We start from the raw sequence: 20376 nt of genomic DNA, 5'->3' as shown, positions 1-20376 counted from the left end.
GATGCCTCTTCAGCCTTTCTAGATTAATCCAAAGTTATCACTTCCTTCAAGAACCAACACAGAGTTGTATGTCCCCCAATATGCCAGATTGACATCAGTTACCTCCTTGCTTTTCTATTGCTTTAGCAACTTGTATAATCTGTATAATAATATTATTTGTACTTGCTTAGGAACTTTGTAGTTTGCATCGCTATCTTCCCAGAGTAACTTCCCTGAGGTTAAGGTCTGAATTTTCTTAGTAAACAAACTTAAATCCTTTTGATAGTGATGGTAATTGCTTATGTACATGGAAGATACTGGGTGAGTAAATAGCTGAATGGATCCTATCTTTAACATGGAAGGGGACTGTCAGGCTATCTTGTGGATGTGAGCCCATCCTTCTGAAAATTATCTTTCAAGCTAGGCGAGATGACCATTCACTTGAATAATCTGTATACTAATAGAAAAGACAGTTTGTTTTAGGTATTTGGTTCCAGTACCTTTAATATGGATCTACTATTAAACAAGCCTAGAGTGAATTTAGCTTCAACACCTGCTGGCTATGTAGCCTTAAGCTAGTGAGATATTACCTCTGATCTTCAGTTCTATCAACAGAAGGAAGATGATACCACTTACCTCATCCTTTGCTGTGAGGATGAAAGGAGAAAGTGTCTCCACAGTGAGGTACTCAAAAAAATAGTTACAACTTGTCCTTTAACCATGAATTATTAGGCAGACACAATTCAAAAGAGAATACACCTAATCTTAGCACAAAAAGGATGTCATATCTGGGAAACTTGTTATAATAATAGTGATCTTAAAACAATAGTGTTTAGTCTACAGGGAACTTTCTCTGCTAAAGATGAGTAAGATTTAGGTGATTAGCAAAGGGAAGGGGGTATAAGATAAGCAGTTGTAACAGCAATAAAATTTCTTATTAGATAAATATAAAAATGGGTAACTCTTTATATCTTATCTCCCTGAGAAGGTAGCCTGAATAACAAAACACTTGCATTTGAAGATAAACAACACATGTAGTCATTTCTCTTGCTTTATTTATCTTCAGCAGAGGAAGCAATTACATTTACCATTAAGTTAACAAAATATTTATATTAAACTTTATTTGATTTATAGTTGACCTGAAAAACAAGGAACATTTGCCAGATGAATACTAACATTCTAGGGATAATATAGTACCAAAAAAGCGAGATAATGTTTATTATCAGTAATTGACATTAGCTCACTTTTAAGAGTTTTACTTAAAATTTTTTTTCACATTCCTTTGAGTAGGATTACTTAATTTTAAATTGGGAGCAAGTAGAAAAATATGTTTTTCATATTCTGATCCAGGACAAATGTCATTTGCCTCACAATGCTGATTAAAGAATAGAAAACACAAAACAGAGGTGCACATTCACCAGAAGTGAAGTAGGTGCTACCCTCTGTTCTCACCACATCCATTTCTGACAGTGGGAGAGGTCAGATGGTATTTTCAATATTTCAGTAAACATTGGTTATACCCAGGCAATTAACTAATTAGTTAAATATTACTTGGAAATATCAGATATGCTAATTAGAAAATGCAAAACCAAATTTCACACAATGCGTTTTAAAACCAGTTTAGCAAATACCACCTCCTGGTAACACACATAAAGTCTATCTGAAGGGCATTTATAGAAGTTATCGGTTATACTACAAGTTAACATTAGCCTTCATAAAGGCAATAAAGGCCACTTATATGAGAACATAAGTCACACACAAATGAGGTGAAGTGCTTTTGTGACGTTCAACTTTCTTTTTTGACGTGAGCCTTACTCTGCAAGTTTTGGTTTCATCTCCACGTGCATAGGAATCCAGGTTTTCCAATTGCTTATATCCATTAATGTATTGAATGTGTTGAAAACATGTAGCTTACTTTGGTTTTTGTTTTAAAAGGGTTCCCCTCTTTGGACCTTGCACTAATTATTACATTTTGGTGCCTACCTCAACTGGTGATCTAAGTGAGCTTTTGAAAGGACAATTTACAAGGAATCTTAATCGTGAACTATGCTAAAGTGTTGTTTAATTTATTACCCTCCGGAGTGCAGCCCGCATACACTGGCAGAAGTGGAGAAAGTCTCCCTTGTGTCACGGAATCCCGCTGAACTGCACTTATCTCAAATTCCATCACCCCTTACCGTGTACGTGATGGTTTCTTCGGTGTCCTGTGACTTGACCAGAGCCAGAATCAGCATAGTTAGGAAAAGCTCTTTCAACATCGTGAATCTCAAAGAAAACACAGGACAAACCGATGCTTAGTATCAGCTGCGGGGAAAAGAACAAAACTTCAGCTGTGAAGTAACAAGTAAGAAAGGGCAGGGGAAAGCTGAAGCTTCCACCATACCCAGCTTTCAATCTCTTTTCTCATCTCCCCCTCCCCTTCCAAACTCTTCACCCCCGACCTCCCCCCCAAAACCTTCCCGGGGCCAAAAGAGGCACCAAGGACTGTAATACCGCTGCAGAATTATGTTTCGCCTCACTCTATCGGGCTGCGCTCAATGTATACAAAGGTACCGTTCATACTGCACCTACACAACAGGCTCAAGAAAGGAGGCGGAAGGGAAAGAATAAAGGGTAATTAATTTCAAAAGAGATGGCGCATTTTTATTTATTTTTTTTCCCCGAGGGTGGAGGTGGGGCAGCAAACCTCATATTCCCTTGAAAATTAAGGCTTTTCCGTTTATGCTCACCTTCAGCTAGTGAAGTTCTTTGCACAGCACAGCAGAAGTACCTGCTAACCAATATGAATTACCTTGTCCTTACACTTGTTTCTTTTTTTTTTTTTTTTTTTTTTTTAACAAAACACCAAAACTGAACTCGGGGGCAATCTCCTCCCAGTTCCAGCAGAATACTTGCCCTTCAGGGCTCCTTCTCGCATCCCCCAGCACAAACTCTCCAAGTGGTGCGTATTTCCACGCGGTTCTCTGCGCGCAGCTTTGTTTAAAAGCCCCAGGTTGTGTGGAAGAGCGTCTGATTGCCTTGTGCCTTATTATTCCGGGATAAGCTACCTTCAGGATCTGGGCTGCGTAGGGCCAGAACCCGGGGACCACACCGCAGCCCGAGGTGCCAGTTTCCGGGCGGCCGGCCTGGCGCCTCCAGGGAGGTGAGGTCCTCTTTCTTAACACTAAGCTACCAGGCGGCAGTCCCGGGAGTTGCTCAGTGCTCCAGCTTCTAAGCAGCTCCCATGGAATCCAGGTGCGGCTTAAATCTCGCCACATTGAACCTCTGAAACTTTCAAACCTCGTTTACCGGCAAATCCCTGTCTGCTGATTGTCGGCGCGCACACACATGCCCATCCAAACAGATGTCACCCTGGTACTTGCACATGCTGACAGATCGCATTCCGAGACCGCACACCTCCACCTCCCTCTCTGCCTGAGAGATCCTGCACAATCTGGGGAAATTCTCGGGTACACTGCACCCCTCAGATCACCCCGCTTACTCCCTGGAGCGCGGCCCTGCGGGCACTGGGTATACTGGTGTGACCCCCGCATCGGGGGCTCCTACCTGCGCGGCCGCGCTGCGCTCCAGGCCCAGGCAGCGAGGGGAGAGCGCAGGGGAGGGCAGCCCCGTGGGTCTGAACTGGCGAGGTCTAGCAGTGGCGCAGCGGCAGGAGGAGAAGAAAGGGAGGGAAAAGGGGAAGGCGAAGGGGGGCGGAGGAGAGAGCTGAGGGAGGCGCAAGGGCTGAGCCAAGCGCGGCAAGCCGGGCGGGAGAGCGCGCTGCGCAGCTGGGTCCGCGCCCCCTGCTCCAAGGGCCCTCTGCCGCGGTTCCCAGACACGCTGGAACCCCAGGCCGAAAATGGCACGTTTGGCATGTGATGTCTGGGGTTTGAATCAGCCTTGGTGATGCTGCAGCCTCCCGGGCAATTTTTCGTGTCTGCAGAGGGGAAAACATTTCTCGAGGAGAGCTTCTGAGGTTCCTGAGAAATTGCTGTGCTTTTTTTTTTTTTTGTAAGCCCCAATTAGTGAATTCTAGGAGAGTACATGAATCCCATTCATAGAATTGGTTCTTTTGCCTTTTCTTTCAGATGTTTTTTGGTTTTATGGAGTGGGAGGAGGATCAGCTTCGTCAAATGTAGAAAAAACAGCATTCATTCAACAAATTATTTGTGACCTACTATGTGCCAGGTGTTAAGAATAGGCCAAAGAGAGCTCATACTAACAAAATTATGAGGTGGGATTTGTTTTTGTTCTTCCCAGACTTCCTTTTTATGGGCCTCTTCTCTGTTGTACTGCCTTTCTTTTCTCCTCTGGTACATTTGTGGGAATCCCTAGTACTGGTCATTCAAAGTTGGGCATTTCACTCTCACCTTTCATACTAATGGTGGAATTTCAGGAATTTGGAGAGGAAAAAAAATTTTTCTTGCTTCCTCAAATCATACCACATGATTTAAGGCTTATCTCTGAAGGCTCCAACTCGAAAGTCAGATTAATAGTTTGCTTCTAAGGCAGTCATGTCTTCTAAGAAGCAAACCGCCAAACAAAATTTCATGAATGAGACAATGTGCAAACTGAAGGTATTAAGGACTTTGATCCAGAGCTGGAGGCAGAGGGTGGGAGGAAGAAGAATCACTGACCGTAGGAGGAAAGGTGGTAGATAGTGCAAGAGACAGGCTGTCAGGTGGAAGCCTCTCTCCTTATCTAGCGGGTATGCAGTGGGTTTGCCCAGACCTTGTCAGTTTGGTTGCAAGCCATGCAATATTGGACAAGATCACAGGAGCTTCACAACCTTGAACCTTACCTGAGCATGTAAGGTTTTGCTAATAGTATTGAAGACTTGTACTACCCAAATTCAAATAAGTTTGTTGTGTTAGTCATTAATGATCTCCAAATTTTTCAAAGAAAAAATTGAATTTTTGCTTTTGAATAGTAAAAAGTAAAAAAATGTCCAGATATTTTCTTTTGTTTCTTTTTGAAAATTTTCCTGCCTATCTTCAGCCCTTTCCCCAGAAAAAGTGGGTTAAAACTCCCAAAGTTCTATCTCGGGCCTGGATCTCTTCCCGCATACAAGTATACAACTGCTGCCTTGTAATCTTCATCTCTAGACCTACTGGGCATTTCAAACTGAACAGGTCTGCTGATTCTCACCCTCTTTCCCCGCCTGCTTCACCATTTCAATTAAAAGCAATTTCATCTTTCCATTTGCTCAGGTCCAACATCATGGGTTTAATCCCTTGATTTCTCTTTTTTTCACACACCCTGCATTCCATTCTTCAGAACAGTCTGTCAGCTTTATCTTCAAAATATATCCAGAATCGGACCACATCTTATCAATTCTTTTGCAACCACCCTGTTCTAAGCCATCCCATCATCCACTTGAATTATCACAACAGCCTTGTAATAGGTCTCCCAGCTTAAATCCTTGCCCCCCTGGAATCTTTTCTCAGCAAATGTTCATACAAACGGCATCCTAGAGTATGTACTCTTTTGTGTCTGGCTTCCTTCACTTAGCATGCTTTTGAGTTGCATCCTTGTTGTTAGGTAAACCAGAAGTTCATTCCTTTTTGTGGATGAGTAGTATTTCATTGTGTGGAATACTATACCTTGATTTGTTTATCTGTTCACTTGTTGATGGATATTTGGATTGTTTATGAATAAAGCTGTCATGGACATTCACATAGAAATCGTTGTGTGGACATGTGTGTTTTCTTTTCTTTTAGGTAAATACTTAGAAGTGGAACTACTGGGTCATATGGTAGGGGTATGTTTACCTTTATAAGAAAGTGTCAAACTGTTTCCCAAAGCAACCATACCATTTCATTTTCCTACCAGCAATATATGAGATTCCATTTGCTTTACATCCTTGTTAACACCTAATATTGTCTTGTCACTTATAGCGTTAGCTAGGATTGGGGGTACGTAAGTAACATCTCATTGTGGTTTTGTTTTACATTTTTCTGATGTGTTGATGATGTTGAGCATTTTTATATGATTATTATCCATCAATATATGTTCTTTTGTGACGAGCCCAATCGAATCTTTAATCCGTGTCTTTATTGTTTTCTTTGTCTTACGTAGTTGTAATGGTTTTGTTAAAAATTTGCTCTTCTTGCAAGTCCTTTGTCAGATATACATTTATTGAATATTTTCTCCCAATCTTAATCTTGCATTTTCATTTTCTTAATGCTGTCTTTTAGAGCAAGCATTTTTAATTTTGATAATGTCTAATTTATTAATTTTTTTCTTTTATATTTTGTCCTTTTTATGTACTATTTAAAAAAAAAATCTTACCTTGGGCAAATCTTTTAAGCTCTCTAAACCTCAGTTACTGCTCTTGTAAAAGGAGGAGGATAATACTTTCTGCTTCTAAGGTTGTGAGGATTGAGTGGGAAACTCATGACAAATATCCAACACATTTGAATGAATGTTCTTACATATTAGAATGTATGGTGTGAAGGGCTGTAGTAAACCATTCCTCCCCCATAATACAACCCAGTGTTATTTAAGTATGCTTCCTATTCCTAACCATACGGTATCTCCTGACTAGTCTAAAGATAGTAAAATCAGCAATGTATTTTCTAGCTATTGTTTCCAGGTAGGCCATTGTCCCACTTGGAACCAAACAGAACTGAGGATAAGGATTTTTTTTTTCCCCATAGTTAGGGGAAAGGTGGAGGGGAACAATGGAGCCCTTTGCTTCAGTTGCCACTGGCAGTCCTGTTACAGCCCAGAGATAAGCCAACTTGAGCACGAAAATGATACCTGCTGTGTATGGCCAACACATGGAGACAATCTGGATCCTTGATGGATTGTTCATAGGCCAGACTAACCCTAGGACCTGTGATACTTTTAGGGAATCTCCACAGTGTTTTATTTTCTTTTAAAGTCAGAAGAAAAAAATATACATCATCTAGCCTGGGTTATATAATATTTGTCTTTATACCATTGCAGCCATAAAATATAATTGTTTTATGGAGGAAGGGGCCCCTGAAGGCAAAAGTGCCTAGGTAGGGACCATGAAAGTCACATGGTTGCCGTGATTGTTGAGGACTTTTCCAGTTTTTGCACTGAAAGTTCTATGTCCTGGGAAAGCCCTCAGTCCTAGGCAAGCTTAAAATTTTGTGTAGAGGAAAAGTGTAGTAGAAAGAAAAGAGGACAGGTAGCCAGGTGTTCTTGCCTGGACTTTGGCGTGCTCTAGCTGGGTCACCATGGCAGTCACTCAACTTCTTTGAGTCAGTTCTGCATAAACATCCACTAGGGTAATAACATTTAGCTGTAGTTATTATATTGTACTTTATCATTGTTGTTATAATAGTTTTTACCAGTTCTTCATGGGTTCCCTTTTCTCCTAGTAATAACACACTGGTTTTCTTTTGGAAACCAAATTTTATAGTGGTAGGCCATGACCAGGCCTGCCTATAGAATGCCCTTAAGTGTACACAAAGGGAAAACTCCTAGGTCCTAAAAATAAGGGGAAATGGCCGAGTGCCAGTACAAGAATGTCAAGGCCCAGCCCCTGGCAATTAGGCATGTCAATGTGGCAGAATTATCCTGTAGTGGTTTAAGTTGTTTCTGTATGCTGATGAGATTGGGCACATAAAGAGTCCTGGGCCCCAAATTCTGGAAGACGGCCTTTTCTACACGAGCTGTCAAGACTTGTAGGATTTAGGCCTATCTCTGTGAACTACAGGCAGGCCAGGAGCTGGGGTATCTACCCTGAGCCCTTATTTCATTTATATCCTTTGCTCACTGATTCTTACTATCCTTGAATCCAGACACTACTGTTTGGCCTAGAGCATATCCAGTTCATATGATTTGTTTGGAGCTATTTTTCCTCTGAGTTTTGTGGGTGAGCATGTCGTCCCAGCTATGCCACTAATAACATCAAATCTCCTGTAGCCCCAGTGATTCGCTCAGAAATGATAGCTATACCCTAAGATAATCCCCAGTGAGGGGACAGTGTGCCTAGGGCCTGGGCCCAGAGAGCTTGGCTTCAAGCCTTCACTGTGCCCCTTACTGGGTGTGTGGAATTGGGACAGTTCCTTGACCCCTTCGGGCTTTACTTTCCTCCCCTGTAAAATGAGGATAGTGATAATTATCTATCTAAGTATCTATCTTGTAGAGTTTTATGAGTATTAAATGAGAATGTACGTAAAGCGCTTAGTATAGTTCCTTTCAGGTAGCAATCGCTGCTGCTATTAATCACACTGCCCTATACCCATCAGTTTATGCTGTGAGCTTAGTAAGTCATATTCACTGTATGAGAGGATAAAGGAAGTTATTAAGACTGAACATTTTCCTCACATTTTTTGTTTGTAACTAGTTGATGGGATATTTAGAAGAAGCAGGGTCTGGACACTTCACTCCCAGTTTGATGACTGGGGTCATGGAAATGTGTGGCCCTGTACTGAACAACATCCTGGGATGATGGTATTTTTGGAATAAGTGGCTTTGAGATAACTAAGTTTTTGAATTTCAAGTGGCATATAAAAATTATACTTCCTTACTCATGATAAATAGTAACAGCTAACATTTAAGGAGTACTTAACACTGTATCAGAAACTGTAGTTAAGTACTTCTTATGTGACAGCTCAACAGTACCATTATTAATGCCTACTTTACTAAAAAGGAAATTGAGGCACAAGCAGTTTAGTAACTTGTTCCGCTCATATAGTAAGTGAGCAGCAGAGTGGGGGTTCAAAAGCAGGCTGTCTGGTGCCAGAACCTCTGCTCTAAATGCTCTTCTATATTACTTGCTCTGTACCAACTGAGTTTAGGATTGCGGGTGTATTGGCATAGAATTAACCCCTGGTCATTCGCAGAATGTGAAAGCGTTTACGAGACTCTACAAGAGTAAGAAAAGATTTATTAAAAGTCAAAGAGAGAGAGAGAGAGAGAGAGAGAGAGAGAGAGAGAGAGAGAGAGAGAGTTCTGTTAGGAACTGGCAGAAGAAGTTTTACCAGGGCAGTCAGAGGGAAAGAGCTGCATCCATTTCTGTTTAGCTTGACTTTTGTATTTTTTTTAAGCAGCATGTAGGGTGCTTGTCAGCTTGCAGGGGGCTGCCATTACAATTGTCTTCTCCTGGGAACTGTCCTGTTCCCATCTATGATGGATGTCACCTTGCAGGGGGATGCTGCTGCAATTGGGAACTGTTCTGTTCCTACCTACGATGCATGTAAGGTGCTTGTCAGCTTGCAGGTGCAGTGCTAGCCAGGGGATTCAGAGCCAAGCGGTTAATGTTTAGCTGTTCCTGTTAGCCCACAAGCTGGCTCCTGTTAACTGCCTGTCCCATCCTGCTGGCTCACAAGCCCGCTCCTGTTAACTCTTTACTTGTTTCATCATCAGGGACAGAAAAGAGGCGTGGATGACTTCTTCTATTTAGTATAATGACAGAAGTTCTAACTGGATGCATAGATTGAGGATGCTTAAAAATTCAGTATTTTTGAAAAGCGAAGTGTACCATTATTATCCATGAAAATATTCTCGTGGTGAATATACATATGGATTTTTGTTATATTTGCCATTATTGAAACAAGTCCTTGGAAGAGATAGCTTCTAATATTCTTTTTAGTGCTAAAATTCTTTGATTTTTATCTTGTCTTTTGTCACTGAATTAGAGTCAGCATCCCGCTAAGAGAAAAGATGAATTTAAGTGGGTTTTTGGAGATGCTAAGTGTTTTCTAACACACACATATGCATACACACACACCATTATAAACCTGTACACAAAAGATAATGTGTACTTATTAAATTGATTGATAAAATACCCCCAAACATTAACCCATGTGGCTTGTGCCTTACAAAAGGACTCATTGTAATACATGGAGGTTGGATTGCAGCTTTGGACTCAAAGAATATTGGCAAATTTGCATTTATGTGACATTAATTTGCCTCAAGTATGTCATTGGTGAGTTTTTTGTTTTAGTCAGTGCCAGATGTATTCTTCTTCTGAATATATTTAGTGAAACGATGCCGAATGCCAAATGGACATGAGAAAACTTTCAGTCATCTGGAGCTTGTAAATTGTTCTGAAATTTTTGGAATTTTATTGAAGGCTTGATTTCATCATAGAGCAAAGAATACCTTGGATGAATAAAAAGCAAATCAATCAGAAATGATTGGAACCAGTAATTAGAATTTCCTTGGAGAGATAAAACGTATGATGTAAATCCACTGCCTTGCAAAAAAGATTGCTTTCTAACAAGTTATCAGATCTTACAGAGCAACTTCAGATGCGGACACAGATGTGAAGCTTTATTTTGTTTTTGGCTACAAGTTCTTCCCTCTCTCTCTCTTTTCAAACTTAACTTTTCCGGAAACTTTATTTGGCTAATCAAGGCTAATATGGTTTAAAGATGATTTCATTATAGAGCATCAAGTTAGAAATAATACTCCCTGAAAATTAGTAATTTTATTTCAATACATAATTTAAAAAAATGGATTATCACTCTCCCATTTTGCCAGTTTGGAATCTTTCCATAATATTTTGTTGACTTTTAGTTTTAGAATTTTTGGTATTTTATTTTCAAACTTTATTTTACCTTACTTGAATTATTTTTTTCCTTCACTTCATGGATTTTTATTAAAATAGAAAATCTTCATCTGTCCTTTTGTGAATACTTAAGCTTGTACCTTGATACTGATTACAGATACCAAAATAGATTTTAAAATCTCTTCGAAAATATTTAAAATAATTTTTTTTAGGGAGCAGTGGTTCAAACAAAATTAAAGACATTGTGTATGTTCAAATCTAGAATTTTAAAACTGTGTAATAGCATTAGTAATACTGATTTATGATTTTTTCCGCTTAGTATTTCATACCCTATACCAATGGAACTGCTGAGAGCAAAGCCTAAAACGGAATGGAGGTTATTTTTCTTTCTGCTCTTAGAGAAATTTTAAGGCATAAATTATTTTGATAAACTGGGATTAACTTCTTTCTCACTGCAGAATGTGGAAAGGCAAAAAAAAAAAAAACCAAAAAACACAAAAAACCCACAAAAAAACAAACAAACAAAAAAACCCCACCTTTCTACGTGGAACTACAGTGTGCTGCTAATGGAAAAAATATAAGAAATGACATATCTGAGTTTTATGGTTGATTAAATAGGGCAAATGTGGAAACACTTTTCAAGGTAAGAGGTTAAAAGTTTACATATTCACAAGGGAGATATTGCAAGGATATTGCTTAGATTTAAAGGTTTTTTATTTTAATTTTTTTTTAATAACACTGTTCAGGCAGATGCTTCAACTGTAGTTAATTTTTAAAAGGGCCAAGAGTTATAAAACACTTGAATTTGTTCAATTTAGTTGGAAGAATGGCAGGATCAGAAAAGACTTTTCAATCTGATTTAAGATAGATGAATTCATTTTATGGTGAAAAGTAAATAGAAGAAAAGGGAATCTTAGCAACCATCTGCTCCAACTCCCTCATGAAACTTGGAGCTTAGATGACTTGTCCAAGTTAACCCTAGTTAGTGGCAGAGCTGAGAACTAGAACCAGGTGTCTTAACTCCTCATCTTTGGAGCATTCATTCCACTTCCATGTTCTATCTCTTTATCAAAAGCCTCCTTTGTCTATTTGACATAATCTTTATTACCATCATCCATCCATACAACACAAATTGAGCACTTGACTGGGGCATGTTTCCAGGCTTAGGGAGCTGTTGGGTGGGGCTGACATGTACGCGTGTGGAATTAAATGGGTGTTAGCTCTCTCTTCCGCCAAACTGTGATCTTCTGGAAGGTGGGAACTGTGTTTGTCTACCTCTCTTCCAGCCTACATGGCAGAACATGCTCTATGAAACTTTATGCAGAATGCACTGTCCTTCGGGAAATTTCTCCACCTGTCCCTCTCCTATGAATCCTCTTGTCTGTTTTGATTTCAGTCCCCATTGCCTCCTACTAGGAGTCCTCCTCTCAGCCTGACAATTCACCTAGTCAGCCTGACTTTGATTTTGGTATCTCTCCTAGAGATGACCTTTCCTATTATTTCTGCTTATCACCATGCTTTGCAGACCTTGAGCAAGTGACCCCCCATAACTACCCCTGCTTTAAGCTTCCAGGACACTGCCCTAAACCCATTCTATGCCCAGGTCCCAGTGCTCTGGGAGCTGAAATTGAGTTTTATTTTTGTATTGCTGAGGAAATGAGGATAGCCTGGCACTTGGTAGATACTCAACAGATGTTTGTGGAACGAACAGCAAAAACACTTCATCATATCATCTTTGTCCTCATCCTTTTCTTGAATATTTAGCTTGGAAAGATGGTGTTAAGCACTGTGTGTGATGTAAAATCACTCATGGTTTGTTGATCACACTCAGATACATAAATAAAACTTACTCTTTGTCTTGAACCTCTAGATAGGTGGTTTAAGTACCTGGAAAATTTAGTGTATAACTGCTTATTTTCCCCCTCTTCTGTGTATTGTGAAGACTTAGTTTGGTTATAAGTTTGTGCTATATTAAGGGGTTATTTTCTCTTCTGAGGGACTATTTAGTCAGTGAGGAAAATTGCGCTCTATACCTAAAGAAAAGAAGACTATGAGTCTTCTTTCAAACACTCAGAAATTTTGGGCTGGAGCTAACTAATACACAGCAATTTCAAAATAATGTGTGAATCAGCTATATTTTAGGCAAAATGGTAGTTATTTTTCTTCTGAAGTATATTAAAGGATTATAACAATTGGTTTAAAAGTGACAATCTGGATTAGAATTTCTACCCTAGTGATTTGCTAATATTTAAAAATGAATTTATTATGTTTCTAAACATTCTATAGTTTCCTTCTTCCTAATGGCTCTTTCAAACAACAGTGTTTGTTTTTTATCGGACTGAAAAAGTAATAATGCTCAATGTAGACATTTAATAAAACTATAGGAAAAAATAAACATGTAAATTAAAATCATCTATAATGAAATTCACTTAAATATCATCACCCTAAGAGACAACCACTGTTAACATTTTGTTGTATTTCTTTCCAGACTTGTCTATATGTTCACTTACTCTCTCTTGATTTCTCTCTGTCTTCCCATATTTATTCTAAGTATATATGAAAATATAGGCAATGTTACTTTGGAGCTATACATTATATATATGTACATGATTTTATATATTGTGTTTTTCTTTCTTAACATTATATTTTAAACATTTCCTCATATTGTGCAATATTTTATAAAACTTACCTTTGATTTTCTCTATGAGTAATCTTTAGCCCTTGGTGCTAGTCATTACTGAACTGGACAACCATAATTTCCTGGATAATAATCATGTTCCATTTCAGTTGGTGGAAAATCCAGTTTTCATGGGAAAATTATCCCTTCTATTTCATGACACTTATAGATTGAATTAAACGCTCGTCTATCCTATGACAGTACCGTGTATATTTCCGTTTTCATTACATTGACCTACTGTTTATGATTCCCACGTGTACGTGCATCTGTATGTCGGTCTCCCCTACAGGACCAAAAGCTCCTTGAGGGGTCAGGTCACGTTAATCTTGATATCATTAGCTCTCAGATGAGTGGCTCTTGTTGGTGCTTCATATGTGTTTATTAAAGAAAAATGAAGAAATGGAGGCCCAGGGACATTAAGTGTTCTGAGAGCAGGATTAGTTTAATGCCTCTTTGCTGGAGGGTAGGGCTGGTCTCCTCAGTTTCTTTGTTACTAGAGTTACTCCAGGCCACAGCATGCCTACATTGAGAATAATTATCTGTTTCCCTGTCTTTGTATCTGCTTTTTACTGCAGGACCTTCAGTCCCACATTTTCTCCTTCTGGGCAGGGCAGGCTCAGGTCTTACGTGGGCTCATGAATGCATCCTTCTCATTTCTGCTTACAGCGGACAGCTGCTGAGCCTGCAAAATGGCCTGACTCTCCTGGGAATGAAGTCTGAGGTATTCCATCGGGCACTGCAGTTCCCACAGTTGGGCTGGAGCCCTTGAGGCTCCAAAGTAAACTGTTTTCTGCAGCCTCCGAAGCTCTAAAACCACCCTGGACTCATGCAGAAGTGAGGGAAAAGTCTCTTGTTCCTTCTCAAGCTACACTGTCACATGGGCACCAAAGGGGCATTGATTGCATTGGATGTCAATATGTACAGTCAATAGCAGAAACAGTTTCTCTCGTCAGCACTTTTCCATAGGAATTGATATTTGAGACTTTGGCCACGGGGACAAATCTGAGTGGCCATACTCTCCTCAGGACATGTTGCTACTCTCCTCTCTTCCTCCCCAACTACTGTGTCTTTGTTATTGAATCAAACTTGGGTTGTCCCTAGGAGGCTCCTCTTTTGCAAAGCAAATCACCTTCCAACAGGCCTACCCTACCTGTTCACCAGAAAAACTCCTATGTATGTCTGGATTTCAATGGAGAGCACAACATTTGTATCTCTATATCAAATTATACTTTAGTCTGCAAGGATGATATGCTGGTTGGTATTGAAGATAGAAAGGATTTTGAATTTTCACCACAGAGTCAAGAGTCTGTGAACATTTGCTAATTCTAGACTTCCTTTCAGATTTTCCATGAAAAGTTATGCTGTTCTTGGTACGTGCTGACACTTATTGGTATGCTTAATTACTATCACCTTTCTTCTCTTCTTCTCTTGCTGTTCGTTGCACATAGCATCTACTGTTTGTGTTTCCTCCCTACCATCTTTTAGGCCCTCATTTATTGTTCTACTAGCGGCTGAGGAAAGCCAGATTTCTTAAACCAACATCATTGCATTTACATGGGATAGGTAACAAGTAAGTCACAGAAAATAAAAGTACTCTTGTTCCTTTCATTGTTACTCATTTTTCTATAAAGAACCTTAAAACTGCAGTTGAACAAATTGAGAATTAATTTAAATGAAATAAAACATTTCAGAGTCATGTAAAAGGAACTAGATTCCTGTCTTCTGGATTTCAGCGGGAGGATTATTTTTTAGACCCTTCTCGTTCCCATTATTTCCTGTTTATCAAAGGTCCTGCACCATTAAACAGGCACTAGATCTTTAATTATTTGACCTCCTATGCCATTCATATTCTTTTTATGATTATACTTCAGAGTTAGAGGTTCAATTCCACTCTTCTATCATATAGATGAAGAAATTTAATTGAAAATAGATATCCCCACCCACCCACCCACACACATTTAATAGCAGAGCTGGGTCTGGAATCCTGTTTTCTTGATAATGTATGATATTCATCCTTTCATTCCTTTGTGAGTGTTCCAGGCCCTGGGCTGTGTGTTGGGGAAATGAAAAAGACTTGTCTCTGGCCCTCCCTAATTTGGAAGGGGAGACAGATAATGCTTATACTTTTCTGAGGGAATCAAAGACACTTTTTTTTTTTAACAGTACAGCGATCTTTTATTGTTTTACACTTATCATGCCATGAATTCATGGGGAATGGGTTCTAGCAGCTCAGGCTCCTTTTCATTGGTTCTCACAAAGTGTGCTTCTCTGGGTGGAACACACTAGCACTTCAGCTAAACCCAGGTAACTTTTTCTTTGGCTTCCTTCTTTTTTTGATCATTTTCCTTCATATATTTCAGGAAGCTGCGTATCTCTGCTCTTAGCTTGCTTAATATGCTCAGTACGAACATTAATTCTCTTGGCAAGAATCTTGCCCTTAACTTGTTTTTTTACAACAACGCCAACCAACTACATGCTGGGTAACACTGTGGACTCTTCCAGTTTTGCCATGGGAACATTTGTGGGGCATTCCTTTTTGAATGTGCTCATTCCCTGGATGTCTACAATAGCACCTTTCTTGTAGGTTCAAATGTATGTAACCAGAGAAACAACTCCATGCTTTCTAAAAGGCCTAGAGAACATAGAGCAGGCGTGTCTCTGCGTTCCCTTTGTTGGTCATTTTGGTGAATTACTGGAAGGTGGAATTTCCAGCTGAAAAGAAGCTCAAAGGTATTTTTTGAGACACGCACTACACAATAGTAAGATAGTTATCCAGGTCTGGGAAGTGGTTTATAATAACAGAGTAAAATTATAAAGGCATATTTTTGGGGTAAAAGTTTAGAGATTCAGATTTTTTCCCCCAGTAATAAGCTGCTGTCAAACATTCAGTACATCTGCATTTAAGCTCCACCAGGGCAGGGCTATTTTCTGTCCATCCATTTCTGTGTGAAGGCTTGCCATGGAATACGTTCTCAACAAAAATGTGTGGGATGAATTATTGAATAAATAGTGTTTTCTTGGAAGCTGTGGTTAGTTGAAGAATCTCTCCGAACACCATGAGGATGTTATGAAGACTATGTCTCCTTTCCTCCTACCCTCTGGTCAAGAGTGATTATCTTTAAGAAATGCTTATCAGCTACCTTTTGTGATTCTGTTTTGCTACCATTTTCTTTGGTATATTGAAAAACCTGAAGAGACTGCTTGCTTAATGGACCTTGGAAATACAGGAGAGTTCATTTGTGTATGTTTTGCTCTTTCCAACTATATTTCTTAAAGTGCAAATTTATAAAAGTGAGGGTTTATGTCTTATCCTTTTGATTCACTATTTCATTTGGACAATGATGAGATTTTTAAAACACATGGAATGTTTAAGATACAACCAAATTGAAATTCATTTTCAAATGAAAGTGAATGTGTATTTCTATTATGTGTAAGAGGTAATGCATTAAGTCTGAATTTGTGGAAATAACACTTATATGAAGAAGCTCTTAGTCATACATTTGAAATTGATTAATAGACTACTCCTAAATTATAAAGTCACTATGAAGCCATTGACCCTATGCTTTTTTAAAAAATATTTTTATTAAAATGTAGCTAACATACAATATTATATTAGTTACAGGTGTACACCATAGTTATTCAACATTTATACACCTAAAGAAGTGATCACCATGATAAGCCCATCAACCATCTGACACTGTACCACACCATCAAAATATTATTGACTATATTCCCTATACTGTACATTACATCCCCGTGACTTATTTGTTTTCTACCTGGAAATTTGAACCTCTTATACCCCTTCAACTTCCCCCACTTTTTAAAATTTTCAATTAGTTACATTAAATATTATTTTATGTTAATTTCAGGTGTACAGCATAGTGTTAGACATTTATATCATTTAAGAAGCGATCCCCCTGACTAGTCTAGTACCCACCTGGCATTATACATAGTTGTTACCATATTATTGACTATATTCCCTATGCTTTAGTTTACAGCCCCATTTTATAACTACCAATTTGTACTTCTTAATCCCTTCACCTTTTTAACCCTACCCCCCCAAACCCCTTACCATCACCCCAATAAATCTAGTACCCATCTGACACCATACATAGTTATTGTAATATTGACTATATTCTTTATGCTATACCCTACATCCCCCTGTATGCTCTTCAAGTAGCCTGTTAAGTCAATAAATTCTGTGAAAAAATAAACCTAATAGCCAAACCATTTATGGGCAGTAATGTAGACTAAATTGCTGGTTTTATTGCCATGCAGAGATACAAGTGTTTAATTTGGTGATTAGATTTAATTAGGTGATTATGTGCTGATCACCTGCTAATGCATTTTATTTGGAATTATTAAATACATTTGGTTGCTATAATTGAATCTCATGAATAGAAAGTAAAACTTAGCCAAATGTAAAATAATCTGGATGGTTTGTGTGTGTGGATATGTGTTTTTTATTTATTTTAAAAATTGTTTGTTTTTAATATTTTTATTAGTCCTTCAATTTTTCCACAGATATTTGTAGAACACATACTATGTACTAAGCATTGGGTTTACCACTATTCCCCTAAGGATATTACAGTCTGGAGAGGTGTCAAACATCTAAACAGGCAGTTATAATGCAATGCGATAGAGCAGCTCAGAGAGCGCAAGGAAAAGGCAATTAACCCCACTTTGGGAGGTCAAGGAAGGCTTGCTTCCTGGAAGGAGGGACAACTAAGGTGAATCCTGGAGGGTAAGTCAAGTTTGCCAGGACACGGGAGGAACTGGCTTATCACAAAGGCTTAGAGAGCCTACCGGGGAGCTGTAAGTCATTCAATATGAATGGAGTAGAGAGATCAAAGAGGGGGGAAAAAGGGAGTTGAGGCTCTATAAGTGGGTTTCAAGTATATTTGTCTCAAATCGAAACCATGTTAACTGAATTTAGAAACAGAGGTCATATTTAATCTTGAAGAGAGCTGTTTAATGGGAGGGGTGGCAGTGAATACCAGACTGCAGCGGGTTGAAGAGTGAATACGGAATGATAGAGACAGTGGTTGCTGTCTGGAAGTTAATTCAATTTATGAAACATTTAAAGTTTGTACGTCATTAAACATATAGGATTAGTATGGAATTATAAGTTGGCTACAATAACAGGTGATAGATTTACTATCATATACCTCTCTTGTTGTATATGCTAATTTTATTTTCCAAGAGTATCGTGAAGAAAATAATGTTAGGTGATAAAAATGTTTCCTCCAAAAAACAGTTATCTTTTTATGATCAAGGCTACTTTCTGCTACTTAAGAATTATGGTGTATCTGAGATTTGATAAATTTCTACAAAGTTCTGTCTCATAAGTGACTAATTGAGACAACTTAAAAGTAATTACAGTTATTGCTATAAACAAAGCAGGTCACAGAACCTAATTTTTGAAAATTTCTTATTCATTTCATACCAGAATTCTTGACATGAAAGATACAGGCTACAGGATTTCTTTGGTTCTTTTATACATGAAAAATTATTTGATTAGCAAAAATTCTTTCACATTACTACGCAAAACAGCCTACTTGTACTGTATGTACCATCTTGCCTACCTTTCAGAACAAATTAGTTCTTTTTCAGGATGAAAGAATGAAAAATGAGAATGATAGATGCTGCTTCTGATGTTAGAACTGCTATTGGGGGTGGATTTACCATGAAGGTAATGAAACTTCTGAGCCTGTTCACTTGCATAGCCTTCTACCTAGTTTTGTATTTCTAATTTCTAAGACCTTGTATCTAATTTTGTATTCATAATTTCATATTCTTTTTCTTAAAGAGGGCCCCCAAATCGTATAAGTTCCAAACCAAGAAAAACTGTGTCTGCCCTATAATAGATTTCTCTATAATAAATAATCCCTAGCTAAAGAATTTCATGGTAAGTATTTGAAGCTTCTAATTTGAACTTTATCAAGTTTTGGAGAAATAAACTACCAAAGAGAGAAGCACACACTTAAATTTTAAACAGACGTTAATGAGTAGAGAATATTATTGAAAACCAGCAAGCAAAAAATTCTTATAATTATGTAATTAATAATTACATAATTAGTAGGGTGCCAAAAAATGTATACACATTTTAAGAAAGGAAAAAAACTGTATTAAAATTGTAATACTCAATATATACCAATAACAAAAGATGAATACGAGTCACGTTTGACTTCTGCAATTACAAGAGGTGCTCAGAGTGGTTACCATCAGCATAATTTTAATACAGTTTTTTTCTTTCTTAAAATGTGTATACATTTTTTTGGCAACCTCCGTATTTTATCTATGTGTGGCTTTGTGATCTAGAAAGAGGCCACAATTTTTGAGGCTTACTGTGAGTTAGGCTTAAATTAGTCTTTACAGCAATGCTATGAGGTATTACTGCCTGCCTTGTACAGATGAGGAAGCTGAGGCCTAGATTGCTGAGACTGACTGATCTGGGCCTGCCTGTTAAGGATGCATTTAACTTTACCTTGTATTGTTCAGATAGACAGATGGTCAATACACACTGTGCAAGTTTGACTTTGTCTGTTTGATACCTGAACAAACTTAACTTTTCACAGAGAAATACATTTAAAGGCCAAATGTCCTTGGTCATAAGGGAACTATTAGGAGCCATGGCTGGCTTAGGGCACATCTATGACAACACAGGAAATGGGACCCTAAGCACTTCAAGAGTGAGTCTGTCTGTGGCCTCATTAGCATATATGAATGATGGCTGATTACTTTAGCGTATTTTAGGTAGCTCTCCTAGCTAAGGTGTTTTATTGATTTTCCACTCAGGAGAGCATTAAACCACTCAAAATCTTCTGGTTGTCCATAATCAGTATCTTATTATAATAGAAACTTTGAATGGCTATCTGGAAATTGGCTTTTTAAGAAAAGAGAGATAAAGTTGTGTAGTCTTTGGATAAAATAAAATGAAAGAGATAGACCTAAATTAACTATGGCCATGGGAAAAAAGAAATATTCAATAAAAACATTCAATAAAAATCCCCTTGAATAATTTCTTCTATGACCCAGATACCTGTTGTCATACAAACAGCCTAAGATTTATATTGTCATTAAAATACTCAGCACGCATTGGGCTTGTGGTAGATACAATCAGAGTCAGGAATCTCATTTATTCTAAAGCCATCCATGAGTAGCTAATAGACAAAGAGTTACTACATCTTCCCATTTTCTGTTTCTTACCCAGCTGTGAAAGCATTTATGTTACCCAAATGGATTCATG

General features: G+C 38.4%; 1 protein-coding gene across 3 annotated transcripts in view; it reads right to left on the bottom strand.

Annotated features, from left to right (window-relative positions):
* The window catches only part of EFEMP1 (EGF containing fibulin extracellular matrix protein 1), a 56112-nt gene extending 52431 nt beyond the window's left edge, over positions 1-3681 (bottom strand). Inside the window, exons 1-2 of one of the 3 annotated variants that reach the window (XM_033125061.1) lie at positions 3526-3681; positions 2157-2244 (exon numbers count right to left, since the gene is read on the bottom strand). In XM_033125061.1, coding sequence (XP_032980952.1) covers positions 2157-2237 — 81 coding nt within the window. In that variant the 5' untranslated portion in view covers positions 2238-2244; positions 3526-3681. Of the gene's footprint in view, positions 1-2156; positions 2284-2708; positions 2728-3525 lie in introns of those variants that run through there. The other 2 variants (XM_033125062.1, XM_033125063.1) reach the window with 2 other exon arrangements.
* Positions 3682-20376: the final 16695 nt, after the last annotated feature.

This window comes from Rhinolophus ferrumequinum, chromosome 13 (assembly GCF_004115265.2).
Source record: "Rhinolophus ferrumequinum isolate MPI-CBG mRhiFer1 chromosome 13, mRhiFer1_v1.p, whole genome shotgun sequence".
Classification (NCBI taxonomy): Eukaryota; Metazoa; Chordata; class Mammalia; order Chiroptera; family Rhinolophidae; genus Rhinolophus; species Rhinolophus ferrumequinum.
The sequence above is the reverse complement of the archived record's forward strand: the minus strand, read 5'-3'. Positions and strand labels throughout refer to the sequence as shown.